The sequence below is a fragment of the Silurus meridionalis genome, chromosome 9 (assembly GCF_014805685.1).
Source record: "Silurus meridionalis isolate SWU-2019-XX chromosome 9, ASM1480568v1, whole genome shotgun sequence".
In the NCBI taxonomy this organism is placed as follows: domain Eukaryota; kingdom Metazoa; phylum Chordata; class Actinopteri; order Siluriformes; family Siluridae; genus Silurus; species Silurus meridionalis.
In genome coordinates, this window is record NC_060892.1 from 22,589,353 (window position 1) to 22,611,409 (window position 22,057).

Genomic DNA, 22,057 nt, shown 5'->3' on the forward strand with positions numbered 1-22,057 from the left:
ATTAAATAAAACACAAATCAAAAGGGCCAGAAATGTGGAACTAAATATACTGCTGCATTTCTTTCCTTCTTTTTACAAATCCAGTGTTTACAATTACATCTGTATTTATTTATTTTTTCTATATTTGTTTTTATTTCTGCACTATATGGCCTTTTTCATTATTTATTTGTAAGAAGGAAATATCTGTATACATTAAAGACATCATTTAGTCGATTACAGTATCCTTCTCCGATATGAAAAATAGAAATGATTCATGATTTAGTGAAAATGTGTGTACACACTGAGGTCCAGATCCAACTTACCTGCATCCAGTGATGACCAAGCTGTTGTGTAATAAAGTGGGTCATTTGTTTGTATAAAAAGTAACATTTGACAGCAAAATACTGACTCTTCACTAAACAGTACCTTTAATAGGAACACGTGTCGTGCTTATTTCTGCAGTAACGATGCATACAATTCAGCTGATACAGTTCAGTTTTGAGATAAAGGGTTCTCATGGTATTTTCAGACACACAGTAGTCTCTAGAGCTTTCACAGTGTCTAAAGTGTGTATGAAAAATCAGAGAAGTTGAGCCTTGGCCAACTGAAAAAACAGTGGCGGTTTTGAGATCTTTGAGAACATCTTGAGCATTAAGCTTACACTTTTGAGTAGAGTAGATTGGAAAGTGAAAAACCATCTTGTTTATGAATGTCATGTATAGAGGTTGAACCCCAGCTGGGGCACAAGTCCTGGGACTTGTTCACGGTTTGAGCTGTTACCCATTCTAAGATTTGGTGAATGTTGTATGTGGACTTTAATTTTGCAAACAGTGTCACAGATTAACAACGGAGTTCAGATTTGGACTTTGAGTTTGATTCTGTAGAACATTCACATTTGTTTATAAGCAATGCTGTAAAGTAAGATAAGGAAAATAAAGAAATAAAAAAAGGAAGTGATAAGGGAAAAAATTATAAAGAACAAAAAGTAATCTTAGTATTCAGTGTCAGAATAATAAACTGAGACCTTTATTGGTCTTGCAGTAGTAATGATACAGGAAATCTGGCCTGTTTATGATTATCACTTTAAGAATATTCATGAACTGATGTTATCAGACTCTGGACCTAACAAACAACAGACATCTGAACCACAAACCTCCTCATGCAAAATCAGTATCTGACCTCACTAATGCTGAATGAACACCAATCAAATCTAGTGGGAAGCCTTCCCAGAAGAACTGGAGTTTATTATCACACTAAAGTGGGAGATATTCAAAAATGTTTAATGAATGCAACGGTCAGGTGACTACAAGCCTTATCAATTCATTTCAGTTCAATTCATTGTTTATGTATAGCGCTATTAACAATTAACATTGTTTCAAAGCAGCTTCACACAAATAATGTGGTGATAAAGAATGAATAAGATGTTCTTTATGTGTAAGTTTGTCCCTGATGAGCGAGCCAGTGGCGACTGTGCAAGGAAAAACTCCCTGAGATGGCATAAGGAAGAAACCTTGAGAGGAACCAGACTCAAGAGGGAACCCATTCTCATCTGGATTGCACCGAATGTCCATTCAACAATGTTGAGGTGTGCAGTGATGGTAATCAGATGAAAACTTTAGTCCCGTGTCAGTGTAGCAGACTGTTGACATTAACTACAGTCCAATTCCAAATCCTCAAAGCTCCTGTTCTTAGTCCGTAATTTCGTGGATCCCCAGGGCATTGATGAGAAACCATCCCCAGCTGCACAGAGTTGCCTCCAATTGAAGAAATCACCATCGAGAGGCAGGCCCTGATGAAGCGGGCAGATCTGAGAAGAGGAGAGGGGCAGGAACACTGGTCACTGGAACCTTAGGAGAATGTTTAACTCAAAAGATAAAGAGAGAGATGGAGAGAAAGAGAGAAGAGGGGTGAGAAGGATATGGATTATCAAGTATTCTTATTGTTGTATGAAAGAACACTGTGCAGTTGAGGACTTCAGCGAGACTCGCTATGGCAGCACAATTAAAAGGGAGAGCCAGAAGGTAAAACAGACATGAGGGATTTTTGGGATAAGAGACGACCCACCACACCACCATCAACAAACCTGAGTGAACGTGTGAAAGTGAGGGAATGACAGCATTTAAATATCCCAGTTCACTGAACACTATATCCATGATCCCTCCAGATCTGCTCCTTTACCTAAGAAAAATCTAAAGGCCTCGACTTGAACACTAAGACTGTGTCTGAATCCGGAACACTGATTGGAAGGTTGTTCCATAACTGTGGGGTAGTCTTCATTATTTGAAGTACCAACAAATAGCCTGCAACTTTTGATCTAAGTAAACATAGGGGCTCATATTGGTACAAAAGTTCACTCAGATACTGCGGCACGAGATCATTAAGTGCTTTATACGTCAGTAGTAGTATTTTATAATCAATGTGAGATTTAATTGGAAGCCAGTGTAGACTGATTAAAACAGGAGTGATGTGATCATATTTTCTAGATCTAGTGAGCTGAACTAACTGAAGCTTATTTATGCACTTACTCAAACACCCAGACAGTAAAGCATTACAGTAGTCTAATCTAGCTGTAACAAAAGCATGAAAAGCATGATTTTTTTGCAGCCTGTAACAACATCATATTTCTAATTATCGCAATATTTCTAAGGTGAAAAAATATTATTCACATGAGCCTCAAAGAAAAGGCTAGAGTCAATAATCACACCAAGGTCTTTGACTGCTGTAAACAATGAGAAAGAATCACTATTCAGAGATGGTACATAATCGGAAAGTTTTGCTTCTAGTACTTCCGTCTTATCTGAGTTGAGCAGAAGGAAGTTATTAAGGATCCATTGTCTAATGTCCTTTACACACTCAACATTTTTAAGCTGATTTCTCTCATCTGGCTTTGCTGAAATATACAGCTGTGTATCTTCAGCATAGCAATGGAATCAAATACCATGTTTATGTATAATTTCACCCAGAGGCAGCATATATAAAGAGAAAAGCAGTGGGCCTAAGACAGATCCTTGCAGAACACCAAACTTACCTCAGAGAGTGTGGAGAACCGTTTACATCAACAAACTGATAGCGATCAGTCAAAAAAGAGCTAAGCCAAGAGAGAGCTGTTCCCTTTATTCCAACAACATTCTCAAGTCTAGCAAGCAGTATAGTATGATCAATGGTGTCAAAAGCTGCACTAAGGTCAAACAAAAAAAGTAAAGAGACAAAACCCTGATCAGAGGCCAATACCAGGTAATTTACCAATTTAACTAGCTTTAACTAGCCACATTAACTCTGTGCTGTTATAAATCCCGACTGGTACATTTCGAAAATGTTATTCCTAAGTAGATGTGAGCATAAATGCTGTGATACAACCTTTTCTAAAATCTTGAAAATAAAGGGGAGGTTTGATATTGGCCTATAGATGGACAGCTGACATGGGTCAAGGTCAGGTTTCTTAATTAGGGGCTTGATAACTGCTAGTTCGAAGGATTTATTTACATTACATCCATTACATACATAATGGAAGAGTTTTTTATTTTTAGAACATGTTCAACAACTACTGGAATTACAGTATCTGTTCGAATAAACTTGTAGGCAAGGGATCAAATACAAGCTGATGATTTTGATGAGGAAATAAATGAAATTAATTAATTAAGTCAGCCTTTTGGCCATATAGTGTACAGTTAATCACTGATAATTTGTGGTTCGAAACTTTGCAGGTTCTTATTTGTACCCTAACTAACAGCAAGTTGTGAATCATCTTAAAATTTGGGGTAATCAGCACTGGGACGAATGTTCAGGAATGTTAGGAATAACATTTTAAACTGTTTTCACTAACAAATTTCATAAACACATTATTGTATCATTCATTTTAAGTGATAAATAAAGCATTTATGTCCATTACTTCACATTTTCTGTTGAGGATGTATCAAAAAGGAACCGATTTACTGGCATAATGTCTAGATTAATTCATTAAGGTACAGTAGGGGCTGCGGGGGTCTTAGAACGTAACCCCCACGAGTTCTGGGGGATCACTGTATATACACTGAACAAAATTATTAACGCACCACTATTGTTTTTGCCCCCATTTTTTATGAGCTGAAGAGGAGTGGACCAACATTTCACAGGCCACAATAAACAACCTGATCAACTCTGTGTGAAGGAAATGTGTTGCACTGTGGGAGGATTAACACAGATTAAGACAGATTTGTGAACAATATTTGAGAGTAATAGGCCTTTTGTGTACATAGAAAAAGACTTAGATCTTTGAGTTCAGCTCATTAAAAAACACAAAAACATATAACATATAATTATAATTTTGCTCAGTGTATATATATATATATATATATATATATATATATATATATATATATATATATATATATATATATATATATCTGTTGCTAAAGACTGTAAGTAATTTAAAACACTATTATCTCAGGCCTTTGTGCCAGACAGGGAATTACAGATTGATCAAAGTGTCAATACTGTCTGGTGTTATTGTTAATGGTGTTGTATCCAGAGGTTTGAGTCTCACAGTAAAATCTGGGACTTTTTAAACTAAACAAATTATTTTTGATATTTCACTCAGTCACTCAGTCCAAGTATTACATAGGGATGTGAATGTGAATGAGAAAAATATTTGAAATTAATTAAAAAGAGAAATCCATTCTATTGCTGTTTATTTAATATGAATAACACAAGATGTGAAGTCAAAATTTGTGATTTGTGGTGAGAGTAGGGAGCAGGTTGAGAAGATCCTGGAGAGGTGGAGGTACACGCTGGAGAGAAGGGAAATGAAAGTCAGCAGGAGTAAGACAGAGCACATGTGTGTAAATGAGAGGGAGGGCAATGGACTGGTGCGGTTGCAGGGAGAAGAGTGGAGAAGGTGGAGGAGTTCAGGTAGAGAAGTGAAGAAAAGAGTGCAGGCAGGGTGGAGTGAGTAGAGAAGAGTGATAGCAGGAGTGATTTGTGATAGAAGGGTATCTGTGAGAGTGAAAGGGAAAGTTTAAGGACTGTGGTGAGACCTGCGATGTTGTATGGTTTAGAGACAGTGGCATTGAGTAAAAGACAGGAGGTGGAGCTGGAGGTAGCAGAGCGGAAGATGTTAAGGTTTTTGTTGGAAATGATGCCAGGAAGGAGGAAAAGAGGAAGGCCAAAGATGAGGGTTCATGGATGTGGTGAGGGAAGACATGCAGGTAGTTGGATGAAAGAGGCAGATGCAGAGGACAGGGGAGTTTGGAAATGATGATCCTCTGTGACGACCCCTAGTGGGAGCAGTCGAAAGAAGAAGAAGGAAAAGAAGTGAAGTCACAATTTGGAATTTGGATGTTGCCAATTAGACAAGCAAGTTGTTTGACAGGTATCTAGTTATCTGATATATAGAAGGATATTTGGCAATAGTTAACGGAGTAAGTTATATGAGATGTAGTTAACTATCTCACAGACATGCTAGTTATTGACCAGGCACGTTAGTAACCTGACAAAAAAAAACATTTTATAGGAGTATTGGTATAGATTTCGATTATACCGATCTCGCAAGTGTATCGGATTAGTAAGAAAATAAGTAATATCGGCCATCCCTAGTACAAGGAGGTGAGTCACGTGCTTGCGTGTGACGTTGCAACGCATGGGTCACGTGTTTTTGGCGGGACGAATCAAGCACCGATACAGCGTTCCGAAGCAACGGGCTCTGCTGTTCACGTGTTTTTCGCGCATCACAGCGGACTGAAGTCGTGTTTTCTCCTGTAGCGTGTGTCCCCGAAATCCTCCTGAGTGCAACAAGAGGCTTTCCGTAAGTTCCGTTTCATGTCACTTGACTCGAGCAGTTAATTGGTCGTGTCTGTGTGGTGAGGAGCCAATCAGAGACCGCGTTACTGGGATGCGCTGAGTTGCTACAAACAAAACAAGGCAACAGTGAAGTTCGCTCGGTGAAAATAAATGGTCTGAGTTTCGGTTAAACAGAACAGTGTAGGATTCCAGCAAGAGGCTCACAGCAGGGCAGCAACTGTGCACCATTAATGTGCATTGTGTTTTGTTTTTTCTGTAAGTACATGTGCAGAAAATAACCACTTTTTCCTAGCTGGGATTTTGCCTACTAGCTACACTAACTTACCTGTCAGACAGCAAACTACCTGTCAAATAACCACTTACCTGTCAAATAACTTATTACCTGTCAAATAACTTATTACCTGTCAAATAACTTATTACCTGTCAAATAACTTATTACCTGTCAAATAACTTATTACCTGTCAAATAACCACTTACCTGTCAAATAACTTATTACCTGTCAAATAACTTATTACCTGTCAAATAACTGGGTCATTGTGGGTCATTGTGTTTCAGATTTTTCATACATGTGCAGTAAAAACACCAATCAGCCATAGCATTAAAACCAATAACAGGAAAAATTAATATTAATCTCAATACAGTGGCATCTGTCAAAAAGTGGTCTTTATACTAAACAGCAGGTGAACAGTCAGTTCTGAAAATTGGAAGCAGGTTAAATGGGCATAATGGGCTTAATGGGTAAAGGGTGAACCAGCAACAGGGACACGGGCACTCAAGGCTCATTGTTTCTTGTGATTACTTTAGAGGCAGTGTAATGCTGAAAAACCTTTGGGTCCTGGAATTCATGTGGATTTGATGTGTACCATCATTACTGCAGTCCATGTGCACTTCTTCATTGCATCTGTGTTTCCTAATGGTAGTGGCTTCTTTTAGCAAAATAATGCTCCCTGCCACACTGTAATAATGCTACAGGGACTGTTAGAGGAACATGACAAAGCCTTCAGGGTGTTGACCTTCAAAAGCCAGAGATATCAATGTAGTCGACCATCTGTGGGACGTTCTGGACATTTAAATTAATGTACATTCTAAATGAATGTGCTGCAGTATAAACTATTGTGAGCATACTAACAGTTGCATTTAGAGTGAGAGAGATAATGTGAACACTATTTTATTGAGTTACATTTTGTTAAATAAGACAAATTTGACGACCCGAGATATCGGTAAATTTTCAACACATAACAGAGGCAATTAACCCCCAGTACACACACACACACACACACATATATAAAAAGACACTTATTGGTCATTACAATGGAATCACCACCTCAGTCATGAAATTCTGAAGTCAGCCAATCATTTGGCACAATTCATGAAATAATGACTTCAGAATCAGAAAAAGTTTCAGCAGGCTGACTGCAGTCATGTCAAGTCAAGAAGCTTTTATTGTCATTTCTACCATATATATATATATATATATATATATCTGACGCAGTACACAGTGAAATGAGACAACGTTCCTCCAGAACACTGGTGCAACATTAAACAACATAGAGAAACACCACACATCATAGAGCTACAAAACAGAACACAGAGTTAAGGACTAAAGTAAGTGTCCTCGACACATACAGTGCAGAGAAACAACACAAGACAGTGTGGAACAGATACACAAACCAGTAAACCTACTGTATAATATGATTATACAGTAATGTGTAAAAGAGGACTATAAACACGAGTGTATTTGTAAACAAACACAAAAACAGCAGTAGCAGCAGTTGAGAGGTGCGAAACAGCACGTAACAGTATAATATGATTAAATATAAATTTAATATGGTGGTTGAATGGATTGAGATGATTAAAAAGTGTGTGTTGAGTTCAGGTTGTACAGTTCAGTAACACACAGGTGTGTGTGTGTGTGTGTGTGTGTGTGTGTGTGTGTGTGTGTTTGTTATGTACAGTTCAGATGTGTGTTTTGAGGAGCCTGTAACCTTTATATGGTTTTGGTCCCATACAGCATTGAATAGGATTTTCACATAACAGTCTGTAGAGAAACAAGCCAAATAATATCTAGTATCAGTGTAGACCATTAATAATGTAGAGCATTAATGTAGTCAGTGGTTATTTATTTGACTGTAGACTTGCTGTAAACTTAGTCAGTCCAGATTTTCTCATTATTCTGGGGAGTTTTGTTTTGTATATAAAATGAAATCAAAGATCAACAGTTTTTAAAAAAGAAATGACAACCAGCTCATCTGAACCCAACCATGGCACTGGTAAAGTCACTGAGATCACATTGAATTTTGGTCTGATATATTTCTCGATCTTACAGGAAGGTAGCTGTTGTACAGACAATGGCCATGTGCAATGTCAAGAAAATTTCATGGAAACTACGTGAGTACCTTCGAATGCTTTCTTTGTGTCCTTGTTGAGAGTTAAACAGCCAGTTTCTCTTCAGTTTTTGATGTGTTTTAATAATTAAACAGTCAAACTACATGTTTAGAAATATAGTTAAATGGGCATTTCATAATATTGTAATGAAATTTCTGATTGGGGCAGAATTTGGAAAATAAAAATTGTCCCGACAACTGAATTGAACTCTTGTTGTTCTGCTTTAGAAGACGTGGTGGCCCACCCAAGCAACGTGTCTTCACTGGTGTTGGGAAAATCATCAAGTCGCTTGCTGGCAACAGGAGGGGAGGACTGCAATGTCAACATCTGGGCTGTTAACAAACCAAACTGCATTATGGTAGGAATCCTGTCAGCTCAACTTTTGTTTGTATTCCAGAGTAGAAATGCTAAGTTGGTCTATTAACTTCATTTGTTCCAGTCATTTCCAGTTTGCTGATATTGTTGTGTTTTTATGTGTAGAAATTGACGGGTCACTCAAGCCCCGTAGAATGTGTCCAGTTCAGTAACTCGGAGGAGCAGGTGGTCGCTGGCTCGAAATCAGGATCTTTGCGGGTCTGGGACCTGGAAACTGCAAAAAGTGAGTTTTGTGTCTTTTATGTAGAGAGAACGTTTACTCTAATAGGAACACTGCTCAGTCACGTTCAATAATTAATTAAATGCACAATGTGGAGGAGAAGCAACACACAACAGAAAGTGGAGTACATTAAAATGGTGTAACATGCATAGCCATGGATAAATAATTATGAGAGAGAGAGAGAGAGAGAGAGAGAGAGTTTTTACTAAGTAAACTGTTGAAGTTCATTTCTAGTGCTATTTATCATGATACAAGATTATTTATATTGCATGTTTTTTTTCAGTTATCAGTTCATCTTATGCCTTGATCAAAACCTATTTCTATCAGGACACATGACCATAAGATTTAAATGTGCTTTTGTGAACATCTCATTCCTCATTTAGTTTTCATTCATTGTTCTAATAACCTCCACTCTTCTGGGAAGATTTCCCACTAGATTTTGGAGCGTACTTGTGGAGATTTGTGATTTGTGCTGTGAGCGTGTTAGTAAAGTCAGGTACTGATGTAGGTGAGGTGAGGAGGCCTGGAGTGCAGTCACCCTTCCAGTTCATGCCAAAGGTGTTCAATATGGTTGAGGTCAGAGCTCTATAGCAGGACACTCAAGAGCTTTCACTCCAACCCATGTAAAAGCTGGCTTTGTGCAAAGGGACATGCTGGAACATGTTTGGGTCCCCAGTTCAAGTAAAGGAAAGATGTAATGCTACCGCGTTCAAAGACCTATATCCTATATAAGGATATCCTATCCTATATCCTATATAACTTTGTGCCTCCAACTTTTCGCTAAACGTTTGTGAAGAACCACATATGTAGGGAAAAGTCGGCGTCCCAATACTTTTGGAGTTGAAATTCTCTCTAGGACAGGGGTCTTTAAGGTTTTTTAGGTCACGGACCCCGTAGGCAATAGACACATGGGGCAGGTACCCCTTAATATTAAACGTGTCAAACATAGCCACTGATATTAATAAAAACCAATCATATTACACTCAATATTTTTTGTTAAGACAGTTAGAACTATGTTGTTGTTGTTGTTTATATGCATCATTGTCTGAATATTGTCATATTTTTTCAAATCTTTTAAAAATATTTATGCATCATAACAAACATATTTTGCATTTATTATCACAACATTTGAAGTTGTTTGCTTTAATAGAACTTAACATAAAATTTTACTGTCTGATCTATCTGTCTGTCTGTCTGTCTGTCTGTCTGATCTATCTGTCTGTCTGTTTTATTTTTAGTATTTCGGACACTGACGGGTCACAAGGCGAATATTTGCAGTGTAGACTTTCACCCGTTTGGAGAATACTTGGCCTCTGGTTCTATGGACACTAACATTAAGGTGACACAAAGATTCACACTTTTACACCATTCCTCGCAGCTGTGAATTTTAAATCCTTCAATAAAAAGCAATGGTTTTAACTAATTTTGTTTCTGATAGTTATGGGATGTGAGAAGAAAAGGGTGTGTGTTCAGATATAAGGTAAGTAAGCTACAAGAAATACCAGAAATTCCTTCTTAGAAAAAGTACAGATAAACTTAGATGACTGATATTTTCCATTAAAAAAAAATCTTTATATATATATATATATATATATATATATATATATATATATATATATATATAAATACACACACACACATACATACACACTTAATCACTCACTCAGGCTAATCTAAACATACATGCATCATACATTTGAACCCATTTGGTCATTTTTAGCACTTTAGATTAATAGCACTTTTCAGATTGTGATATTACCCTCCTCACGTGTGACCCTGAAGCAGGGAGAGTAAAAGCACAGTCTACTTCAGTCTGTTTTTTTAAACATTAGGAATTTATTGAAATCTTTTTTAAACCCAAATAATGATCTTCCTGATCATACCAGCAAGTGGAAGTGATTTAGGACTTCTGCAAATGTCTGTGAAATTTAGCTCTGTCTAAACAAATGTCTCTATTTATATTTAATGTTTATATTTGAAACCCTTATTTGATTCGAAACAGTGTCTATGTGAGAGATCCCTCACGTTAGAACATTTGATATGACATGTTCAATGGTAACAGAAGCCACCGTGATGAAAGATTGCACAGTTGACTTATTGGGTTACTTGTCAGTTTCTTAATGCTTTAAAATGACCTTTAAATCCCAAGCAAAGTAAAGACAACATTTTAAATTGCCAGTTCGGACAGAAATGTAATTCTTGTATAATTTTTCAACCCCCACCCTAAAGCTTAAACAATATCAGTGCTCATGTCTATAAATAAGGATCATTTCCCAACTCGTCTATCAAATGTGCATTTCCTAATGGAAAATATTGTAGGGCCATTTTTTCAGGTTTTTACACAGAGATAAAAACGATGCCAGAATGAATTTACTTCAAAGATCTTTTGTCAGTATTAAGTAAAGTATTTTAATGTATTTTTTACACAGGGTCATACTCAAGCAGTGCGCTGTCTGGCATTTAGCCCTGATGGAAAGTGGCTCGCTTCAGCCAGTGACGATCGCACAGTCAAGGCAGGAACTGATCCCTGTTTAACTCTTAAATGCTTTGATTTCACTTATAGACCTGGGTATTGTTTATATTTATTCTCATTCGCTCGGTTCTTTTGTGTGCTTTTATTGTTTATAGCTGTGGGATTTAACAGCTGGAAAGATGATCACCGAATTCACAGCACACACTTCAGCGGTCTCCGTCATCCAGTTCCACCCTAATGAGTACCTTCTGGCTTCAGGAAGTGCTGACAGGTAGTGACTGTTGTTGTTTGTTGTTGACTATGTTCTGTGTGGTACATTTTACTGCGCACATTTTATTGTTAATTGTTAAAAGCATATTTTGTGAAAACTAAAATAGTTGATTGCTGGAACAATCTGCTTTTGGCAAAAATTCATACTCGTGTTGCGTTATTTAATAAGGGATCAATCTCTAGAGGCGGATCACTGATGCCACCTGCTTTTTATTTCAAGTGTTATTTATTTATTTATTTTATTTCAGATGTAACTGTTTTTATTTATTTGGAGTGTTTGTTTTTGTTTCAGTTTGAATGCGTGTTTTATTTTACTCAGTATTGATTAATATAATGAAAATATTCCTTTTTTTTCATTTAGTACATTTTCCTGATTGTTTTTTTTTTTTGTTATTCAATTATTATTTTTGAAATAATGTTCAGTACTAATATTACATTAAGTGTTATGTTTATTTGTTTTTTGGAAAAGGAAAAAAAAAACAAGTATCCATTTAAAAACTATTGGTTGATTAATTAATAATCGGCAAGTACAATCCTACCTGGCTATTGGTCGGGGAGGAAAAAAGAGAATCTTCACATTTTCAATGCATCAAATGGTTCACAAGTTTTTTTATATATCATCAGTAGCCTAAAAAAAAACAGATGCATGTTGTTCTCATGTACCGTAATTCCCGGACTATTAAACGCACCCAAATATAAGCCGCACCCACTGAATGTGACAAAGATTTTTATTTTTAACATAATTAAGCTGCACCTGTCTACCTGTCAACGTTACATGTAGTGTTATTTCAATTTAAATGTCAAAAGGGTTTTGTGGCTCCCAGTGTTTTCTTTTCTGTGGGAAACAGGTCCAAATGGCGCTTTGTGTGGTGAAGGTTGCCGACCCCTGATCTAAACAGTAGCCTACCAAGAAAGTCATTGTTCCCTGCTTCCTCCTTCCCTTCACAACTATTTCTCTCGAGAGTTTATCTTTTGGCATCGTCGTGCGTTTAAAAATCACCATCGGTGAAGCGTTTCTCCCGATGCCGTGCAGCTCAGAACACAGGTGAAGTGTGTGTTTTTCATGTCCGGTTGTTTTCAGCGTGACGAATGATTCTCTTTTCCTGTAGACAGTCCGAGTGAGCGGCAGGTCAAATGTCAGAGAAACATCATCCATATTTATAATGTGGTGCAGCCCGATTCAGTGGAAACGCACCCAATATAATATAAAAAATTTCATTAGTTAACCTGAACCCGTTCGGCAATTTTATTGGTCTGATGTTTTGTGGCTCAGTTTTCTGTCTTGAAGTTTGTGAAACCGAAAACCCAGGAAAAATCCATAAATTAGCCGCTTCGTTGTTTAAGCCGCGGGGTTCAAAGCGTGGGGAAAAAAGTAGCAGCTTATAGTCCGGAAAATACGGTATATGAGATGTTATCTAATAACTATCTAATGAACTTAAGTAACGAATGCAATTTAGATGCTGTCAAGCACAAGGTACAGGTTGTACCAAAAGTTAATTGTGCCTGGGATCATTGGATCATCAATTACATTTATAATTTACCTTAACAGTCTCCTAACACAGGCAAAATTTAATTTTCCCCACATACAGGCCACCCCCAAAAAGATATACCTGCTGTGTGCATGTGACATTATGTACAAAACAAGTGTCACACCAATGTAGCTATAGATATGGAAATATGAATCATATAATATGCAGTATTCCTTTGGGCAGCTATGGGAAAAAACAAAACGTGTCTGCTTCTGTAAGTTTTTGTTTTCATACAGCAGTAACTCACTTTAAAGGGTAGTGATTTTAAATGGACAAGCTCTTTCATTTGCCCTTCTCGTCGCTCTGCTGCCATGTATTTTGGTGAAGAAAGAAAGATCATGCAGGTGATTTATTGGAGTTTAGCTTCAGCTGTGAGGTGGTACAGAGACAATCCAGACAGTGGTGGAGGATCTTTGGATTGCTGTTTGTGTCGTCATTGTTAAATCCGATTTGAAAAGAAAGTTATCATATTTTTGAATATCTCCTGAGCTCTATAGAGCCATGGGTGGTAGACTGGGTGGTAAGAAAGTTTATTCCCAGGCTTTAGAATATTTAGCTTAAGTTGTTCCTACTGTACCAGGACATAAGTTTGAACCACTACATGCCCAAATGCTCATCTCTATTCTGTTGGAGATTGATTTTTTTTTTAAAGGACCTCTACAGGTTCAGTCAGTAGACTGAGGAGAGCATGGATGTTTTGTATTGACAGTCAGAGAGTTTTCTTCATGTGTGTCCCAATTTATGTATCATCTTTATGTTTTAAACCCATGTTGCATTTCCATCACCACTACGCTTTCCATTACTGTACTTTGAATCCCCGATTGCCTGCTGATATTGTTCCACTGGATTGTACCTAATACTCAGGATTGGGTTTTGCTGATTCACACTGCTTCTGGTGAACCTGTTGAAAGCATCTATCATTTTCCAAAAATGACAAGGAGTTGCTTATGTAATTTTACCTGTGTGTATATAAACACGGATCAGACGTAACATTATGCCCAGTGAAGTGAATAACACTGATTATCTCTTCATCATGACACCTGTTAATGAGTGGGATTTATTAGGCAGTAAGTGAACATTTTGCCCTCAAAGTTGACGTGTTAGAAGCAGGAAAAATGGGCAAGTGTAAGGATTTGAGTGAGTTTAACAAGGGCCAAATTGTGATTTCCAAAAGTGGTCCAAAGAAGGAACAGTGGTGAACTGTTCCTTCTACTGTGGTGACCAGGTCATTGGTAATTGTAATTGCTGAAGAAGTTAATGCTGTAATGCTCGACAGGTCAGAAGTGTTTTGGCATCAATAAGGGGACCAACACAATATTAGGCAGGTGGTTATAATGTTATGTCTGATCAGTGTACAGTATATGCAATTTGAATTGACTTCTTTATATTTGCTTGATTTTGGCAGGACCATAAAGTTATGGGATCTGGAGAAATTCAAAATGGTTGGCTCATCAGAAGGTGAAACATCAGGAAGGTTATTATCTAGATTTCGAGATGTCATGATTTTGTATCGTATGTGCAGTTGAATTAAAAGTCTATTTGATAAAAAACATTTATCTCTCTCTCTCTCTCTCTCTCTCTCAGGTGTGTGTTGTTCAGTCCTGATGGTAGCTGTTTATTCAGCGGCTCAGATGACACATTGCGTGTGTATGGCTGGGAGCCAGACTGCTGTTTTGATGTGGTGCATGTAGGCTGGGGCAAAGTTGTTGACATTGCAATTTGTAACAGTCAAATGGTAAGTAACTCACTCTAATCTATTATTTATGAATTTATATTATTATTATTTATGAACCTGCAAATATGATTAGTAAGTCTATACACATGTATTTAGATTTTTTTATATTCAAAACATTTTCAAATGTTTTTTAAAAAGTTTTAAAGAAAATGTTTGTGGAATGAGACTGAAGATCGAGTTTTGTTTTGTCTGTATGAGTGTACAGTTGTCATTAACTAAGTATGTTTGTTGGACATATGAGCACAAAGGTGCAGTTTTAATGAAATACATGTGTGTCACGTGTGGGTTTCATCTTTGATTCAGTCTGGTGGCCTTTTACTCCTGAAAGAATGAATAAGATTATAGTTTGGTGTTTCAGAAAAATGTATGAGGATGGTATAAAGTTTTTTATTTCTCACACAATAAACTTTACAGTTTTAGACCTGATGTGTCTGAGATTAGAGGATGAGTGGGAACTTAGAAACCTTTTGCTGTGGTGGATGTAGATGTATATCTTGGCAACGACTTGGCATGTATTAGTGATGACCCAAATCTGTGTGAGAAATTTTAACAGATTTGCGTATCATTAAGGTTCCTGAAAATACACTTCAGACTCTTAAAAACCTGTAATAAACATGAGGTTGCAAGATTGCTAGAGACAATTCAACCCGTTAACGACCTGCTATTGGCTTTATAGTATGTGTTAATAGTTTGGCTACTGTCAAATTAAGAATGCAGAATATCGCTCTGTAAATTAGGACTCATATACTGAAACATGCAGATAATTAGCAGCAAGTAAAGCTGCATGACTGATTAGTGACCTGCTGGCAGTCAGTTAACATTAATGTTAGTTATTCGGATACATTTGCTGGGTAACTAATATGATAAAACTAAATCGGTTACTAAAGTGCAGTTTCTATTAACCAATGACCAAAGCAAGCAATTAACTAGTCACTGAACTTCTCTTTCATACTAATCATTAATAGAGATTTAATCCGTCTTTGCCATTGTTAGATCGGGGCGTCCTGCAGCCAGATGAGCGTGAGCTTGTATGTCGTGGATCTGGACCAAGTGAAGAGATCAGGAGCTGCACAAGAACAGATTCCGGGCGGAAAGCCGACTACTGCACCTATTCCAATAGGTGTAACACTGCGGCGGAACTATGAGCGACCCACCACGTCCTGCAGCAGGCAGAAGTTCGTTTCAATACTCTTTTGTGCCTAGACAAATATTGTTACATCATCAATTAAAATTCTGTTATTAATTGCAAAAAAACTACAAGACAGTAATGAGTAAACACTTGGCTTTAATTATTTTTGTGTACTGAGTGTACTGAGTCTGGCTTAATGTACAGTGGTACCTCGACATACGAGTGCCCTAACATACGAGTTTTTTGAGATACAAGCGGTCACTCGGTCGATTTTTGGCTTTGATACGCGAGCAAAAACTTGCTCGAGACACCGCTGCTAGATGGTAAATCGAAGCCAGAAAGCGAAGATTGTGACGAAAATTAGGATAAGGAAAGAAAAAAAGTAAAAATTTGAAAGTTTAGGGATTCGTAGTGTGCAGGAGTGATAGTAAAAAAACGAGTTTTCCCTCCACCTCCGCTTATCGCCTCTACCCCTTTTTCTTATTCAAAAACACGTAACAAAAACAACTGGGGTGGCATTTTGGGGGCTGCAACGGATTAATGGCATTTCAATTAATTTCAATTTCTGAATTGCAGAATAAAGCAGAATGCTGACAGGGGTGCTGCAGGGGACAGGCGTAGCCCTAGCAGCGAGGATGAACGTAAAGAGGAGAGTAAAGCAGAAATCACAAATCCAGATGATTATATAGAGATCTTTCAGCCTCGCAAAGCCATCTGTAAGACCATGTCCTACGTTTTACTTTACATTGTACTTCTGTGTTGTCTACTAATGAAGCTTACTCTCTATCTCTTCACGACCTTCTCTCTGTCTCTCTGTCTCTCTGTCTCCTGCACTGGCTGATATTTCTTGCCCAGCTCGAACACCTCCCAGAAGGAGTGAACCCCTCCCTTCACCACTTGTGGATGGTGAGTCCCTGTACAATTTGTACTCAACGATTTTTGTGTTCATGATAAAGTCCCTGTTTTCTTTTACAGTTTTAATAAAATGTTGTGTATTTGTTTCAGAAAGCATCCAGGTGAACCCCTCTGCAGCCAAAAATGCTACATCGCCTGAACAAGTACGTGCGTTTAGCGTTGTGCCTGCAAATGTAGTTTAAAGCTCCGTGATGTAATATAATTCTGCTTGCATTTGTGCAGCCGAAGGTCCCAGACGTTTCCTCCACAGTAGTGATCACAGCCGAACCTCAACCTGTTTCCGTAGTAACAACATCAGTCTCAAGGCATGTCATCACAACATCCAAAGACAAACCCAGTCTAGCCGTTAGTCCGTCCACACACGCTCAGCCACTCAGCCTTATTATTGGGGACATTTTACAGGTGAGTGTTTCTTCTGTTTTTGAGTAACAGAAGTCTTACAGATGGAAGTTCTGTGTTTTGTAAGAGTTGTATGTTTTTGTATATGAGCCTGGACGTGGCAGAGAGAGCAGTGTCGCAGCAGACGAAGAGGCACTGGTTCAGATCAGAAAAGGGCATGGCACTATGTTGGTGATGTTGACTAGCAGACACAAGAACCTTGACACGGTACGGTCTTTCTGGGCTGGAGGTGACATCAAGGTAAGTCTTTAAAAATTTCTAATACATTTGCGCAAGAATTTATACAAAAACATAGAATTTGCCCTGGTCTGTGCTTCACGTTTCAGATATCACTTGATTCCGCAATGTCCATGAACGATATGTCCATTGTGGTGGACATCCTGAATATGATCAACCTCAAACCGTAAGCAAACACATACAAACCACATTGATTTAAAAACTGCACATCAACATTATCAGTTTATATGACAGTCAGCTTCAGAAAATGTTTGCCACCTTTACTAAATAATAAACACTTAAAAATATAGTGTTACCCCAATCAAATCTTCATTCATCTTTACTAACCACTTAATCCTGAGAGGAAGCAGTGAATCCTACATGTTTACACCCTCATTTACACCTATGGGCAGTTTAGTGTAGTTAATCCGCCTATCTGCATCATTTTGGGAGGTAGGAGGAAACCTAAATAAACATGGGGAGAACATGCAAAACTTTCAGAATCAGGTCTGAACATGAGGGTGCAATGAAACACACCTCCACTACCATGAAACCTACATTTTAATCTCATACTGGAATATAAAAGAAATCTCACATATTCTGAGAAAATGAAAAGTTAAATAAAACTTAGATTTCTTTTAAGGTTTGACTTAGAAAAAATGTCTGTGGATCGCACCTGATCTGCCCTCCTGTGTCTGATTTTCACCTTGATCTAAATCATCCACTTGTCTCCTTAATTCCTACACTGGAGTAGAGCAGGTCCTTCAGAGAGGGCAGGTTTCTTCCTATGAGTTTGCCAACCTGACGATATAAAACGCTCTGTTCAGCTCGTTATTAATCATTAAGCCAATTCCAGTTCTTATTGAGGTGGTGAAGATGGTTATTATTGTGACTGTAGAACTTAGAACGCTGCTCATATTGCAGTTTGCAGTGTCATATAAAGGCTTTGGCTGAGCTTTATGGCAGTACAGTCAATACAGGCTTCCCACTTTCGCTCCTGGGAGATTGTGGTTTCCAGGCATCAGAAACGTTCCACAGCCATCACAGTCTTATTAAGTATGATAATACTGATACTGATTCTTCTCCTGTTATATAAAACAAGATACTGATTTCTTAAATCTTTTTAGATCTTGAACAGATTTTCATTTGAGTTTGGGACAGGGGATTGGATTGTCATGTAGAAAGCTTGAGTCTCTGATTTATATAAACCTTTTTTGCTTATAGTTAGATGTTTGGATTTGCTGGAAGGTCCAACTATGACCCAGTTGTAGTTTTTTGGCAGTAGCACACACGTTTTCATGTTAAATCTGCTTGTACGTCATGGAGTCCATTGTGCCATCATGCTTTTGAGGAAAAACAGCCCTACACGACCCTACATCTTGTTCTCCATACTACCTTTGTGGCTAACTATTCTGGTTTTCATGTCAAACCTCCAAAGGTTTTGGTTAGATTTTGCCGACCTTTTTGTTTTTTGGTCATACTATGAAGTTAAAAGGAGAAGGAGAAAGATCAGTGCCCCAATGGGTCTAGAAATGGAACAAACCAGCATGTTTCAGTGTGACCATACCCCTGAGCACAATGTGAGACCACAAGCTTACTACTTGTGCCATGTCCTTAATCGATTCTTTCTTAAATGAAAAATGTCTTGCTTTTCTCCCATTGACTGCCCTCTGGCCTTTTTATATTTGTTTAAAATAAATGGGCTTTAATTAAAGTATAGATTTCTTACTATAATTTCTTTATCATAATTAACCACTGATTTGTTATATAATGATGTTACAAATCTTTACCAATAGTTTCCATCAGCAGTGATTAATTCTGGACTATTAGAATCTGAACTAAATGAATCTGCTACTAAAATCTGAAATCTGAATACCTTTAGGTCACTTTGGAAACTAGACACGTGTATGTGCATCTTACCCCAACTTGAGGAGCTGCTACAGAGTAAATATGAAAGGTGAGTCAATGTGCAAATATCAGACTTAAGCACATGGTCTCCGTCTCTTGTATCTAGTTGATACACTTTTTTTCAGCAGAAGCTGAAATCCCTGCTCAGGCTGACATTTGTAGAATTTGCTTCCATTGGTGACTGCTTATTTTGTTACACTTGTGTTAAATTTATCTGCGTATAACAGAGGAGTTTCCTCACTAACCAGAAACAGAGAGAAATCAAGCAGTTTCTTCTCTTTTTTTGACCTATTTAAAGGTACTTTGTATCAAGGTGACTGTTGGCCGGAACTAAAATGTCTTCATATGAATTAAAACAGATTTGGTTTTTTTTACCTTATTTTTGGTAAATTGATGTGAGAAATGAGAGAAAATAAGTGTGCAATCTTTAACATTTCTACAAACGTTGGTACAAAAACAGCACTGGAGTTTTTGAATAACAGATGATGTGATATGTAATAACTTGAGCACATTATTAATAATTCTGTAATTCCCAGTTTTATGTTCTGTTTCCTTCCTTGTCTCTCTTCTCACTAGTTATGTGCAGACCGGATGCATGTCTTTAAAGTTAATTCTGAAGCGTTTTTGGCCAATAATCTCAGACTCACTGACAGCGCCCCCTTCTGTCGGAGTGGATATTACACGAGAGGAAAGGTCCGTGCAACATTTCCGAACATTAATACCGTACAGTGTTACAGCTGTCACTTATATAAAGTACTGTATTCACTGATATGTAATTGGCATGTGACTGTGTGCATACTTGTTCCCTGAATTCCAGGCTTCAGAAGTGTAAGACATGCTATAAGCAGCTGAAGAACCTCAGCAATGTAGTGAAGAACCGTGCAGAGCAAGTTGGACGATATGGCAGTACTTTTAAAGAACTGCAGCTGCTTATGGCTCCTCTGGACTTTTAAAACTGAAGCACTTTCCTTATAGCTTCAGAACACACGCGCACACACGCACGCACACACACACACACACACACACACACACACACACACACACACACACACACACACACACACACACTGGTCTCAGTAAGCTCTTACTTGGCAAAGCACTTACTGTGGTGTAACTGAGAAGGAAGTCCAGAATATGGGCTGCTGAGCTGCATGAAAAGACACTTTATAATAAATATTCATTTATAAAACTGATTGTGTTTAATAAATGAATCTCTTTCCATAGTCTTCGTATTGTTTCTTTTTCAAATAAATTGCATCTATCCATTTGTCTACTTTGTAAATAAATATAATGTTTCGTATTTATTCCTTATTTTTTCATTTACGTTTCCTCTGCAGAAGATGTTCGTATGGAAGTGGCGGTCCATCAGGGCCAGTAAGGTCTTCTCTTCTGGTCTATCAGAATCACTGACTTACATTTAATTTTTTACATTACATTTAATTTTGTCCATGAATAGATATTCAAATATTCCCAATAGTCTATTCGCTCAATTTCATAGCATTTCTCTCTTTTTGAAGCAGCAAAAAAAAATGGTATCGGCCGAGAACTTCAGAAAGCAGGCACCAATAGCTCAAAATCCATGTTGCTTTAACCAAGCAGGCGGACAATAAACTCGGCATTTAATCGTCCTTGAATCGGATGGTTAGAGCGCGCACTAGTCAGAGCTCACAAACCACATCTGTAGCAAACTGCACAAGCTTAAAATATATTCAACGCTGGACATCATGAGGAACATCTGTTCAGCTTTTTCATGAACCATTTCAGCTTTAATGTTTTCTGTCCTATAGAATTTGCCTAAAACCACACCATTTGCCTTCAATTCAAATGTCTAGGAAAACTGTAATGCACTGAAAAAAATGCAAAACCAGTGCAAAGCCCCTATGATACCCTAATGAATTATTCTGGACATTGTCACTTTAAAAACATAAGTGTACAGTATTTGAACATTAAATCAGTTCCTAAACATTCGGTTCCACTGCGGATTCCTGCAAATTTTAATATAATCCGCAACTTGCTGTTAATTAGGTTTCAAATGAGAACATGCGAATGTTCCGAGCCGTGAGTTTCGAACCGCGAATTATCAGGGGTTGACTGTATAATGTTGATGGTTTCTATAGCTGTGTGACTCTGGTAAGACACCACTGAAGGCGTAGGTGTGAAATGCATGGCCTGACACTGACATATGGTATTATAATCTTATTGTAGAAAAAGGAAACTTAAAAAAAATTTGTTAACATTATCTTGAGCATACTGTGTGTGCACAAAAGTATTGTATCATAATCTAGAAAAAGACAAGCAAACAATATATTTGTAGGATTCATCACCTATAGACTGGAATACAGGGCATACTGAAATGAGTCAGTTGAAACAGAGTAGATAAAATAGTAGAGCTGCATAAACAAATCACACACAAGAACCCAAAGAAAATACAGTAAAAATGCATGAAACTCTATGAAACTTCTGAGTGGCATAATGGGGGAAAAAAAACAAGAGTACAACTGGGGTCAGTGGTGTCTTGGATTGTATGATGCCACGATGATGAAGCTCAATGAGCTAAAGGAACCTGGCTGTTCCACAGAAGAAAAAAAAAATGTCCAGTTTAAGTTTATGCCATTTTAGTCTCAGATTCTTCCTCTCAGCTGCCAGGGCTGCCAATGTGCTGCCATCTACTGGAAGGGTCGATGTTTTGTGCAAGTTGAGATTCTGCTCACCTCCAAAGTGATTACTGAGTGACCAGATCTTTCCAGGC

The 22,057-nt window shown here is 37.7% G+C and overlaps 1 protein-coding gene across 2 annotated transcripts; it reads left to right on the forward strand.

Moving 5' to 3' along the window:
- The first annotated feature begins 5,591 nt into the window (after positions 1-5,591).
- Positions 5,592-20,531, forward strand: katnb1 (katanin p80 (WD repeat containing) subunit B 1). Of its 2 annotated transcripts, none has more exons than XM_046858424.1 (20): positions 5,592-5,758; positions 8,081-8,142; positions 8,367-8,497; positions 8,620-8,737; positions 9,973-10,073; positions 10,173-10,214; positions 11,164-11,247; positions 11,363-11,478; positions 14,412-14,480; positions 14,591-14,741; positions 15,735-15,916; positions 16,447-16,586; positions 16,726-16,776; positions 16,876-16,928; positions 17,008-17,187; positions 17,275-17,424; positions 17,511-17,587; positions 19,283-19,357; positions 19,885-20,001; positions 20,126-20,531. In XM_046858424.1, the coding sequence occupies exons 2-20, from the start codon at positions 8,103-8,105 to the stop codon at positions 20,259-20,261; spliced, it is 2,013 nt and encodes a 670-aa protein (XP_046714380.1). In that variant the 5' UTR covers positions 5,592-5,758; positions 8,081-8,102; the 3' UTR covers positions 20,262-20,531. The 2 variants fall into 2 exon arrangements, with proteins under 2 accessions (XP_046714380.1, XP_046714381.1); XM_046858425.1 differs by lacking the exon at positions 5,592-5,758 and adding an exon at positions 5,845-6,009.
- Positions 20,532-22,057: the final 1,526 nt, after the last annotated feature.

Bases quoted from the DNA above. Each gene is read 5' to 3' on its own strand.
- katnb1 (XM_046858424.1), top strand. From the start codon at position 8,103: ATGGCCATGTGCAATGTCAAGAAAATTTCATGGAAACTAC. The intron at 8,738-9,972 runs GTGAGTTTTGTG...TTTTATTTTTAG, and splicing joins GGACCTGGAAACTGCAAAAA to TATTTCGGACACTGACGGGT. The intron at 15,917-16,446 runs GTTCGTTTCAAT...TCTGAATTGCAG, and splicing joins ACGTCCTGCAGCAGGCAGAA to AATAAAGCAGAATGCTGACA.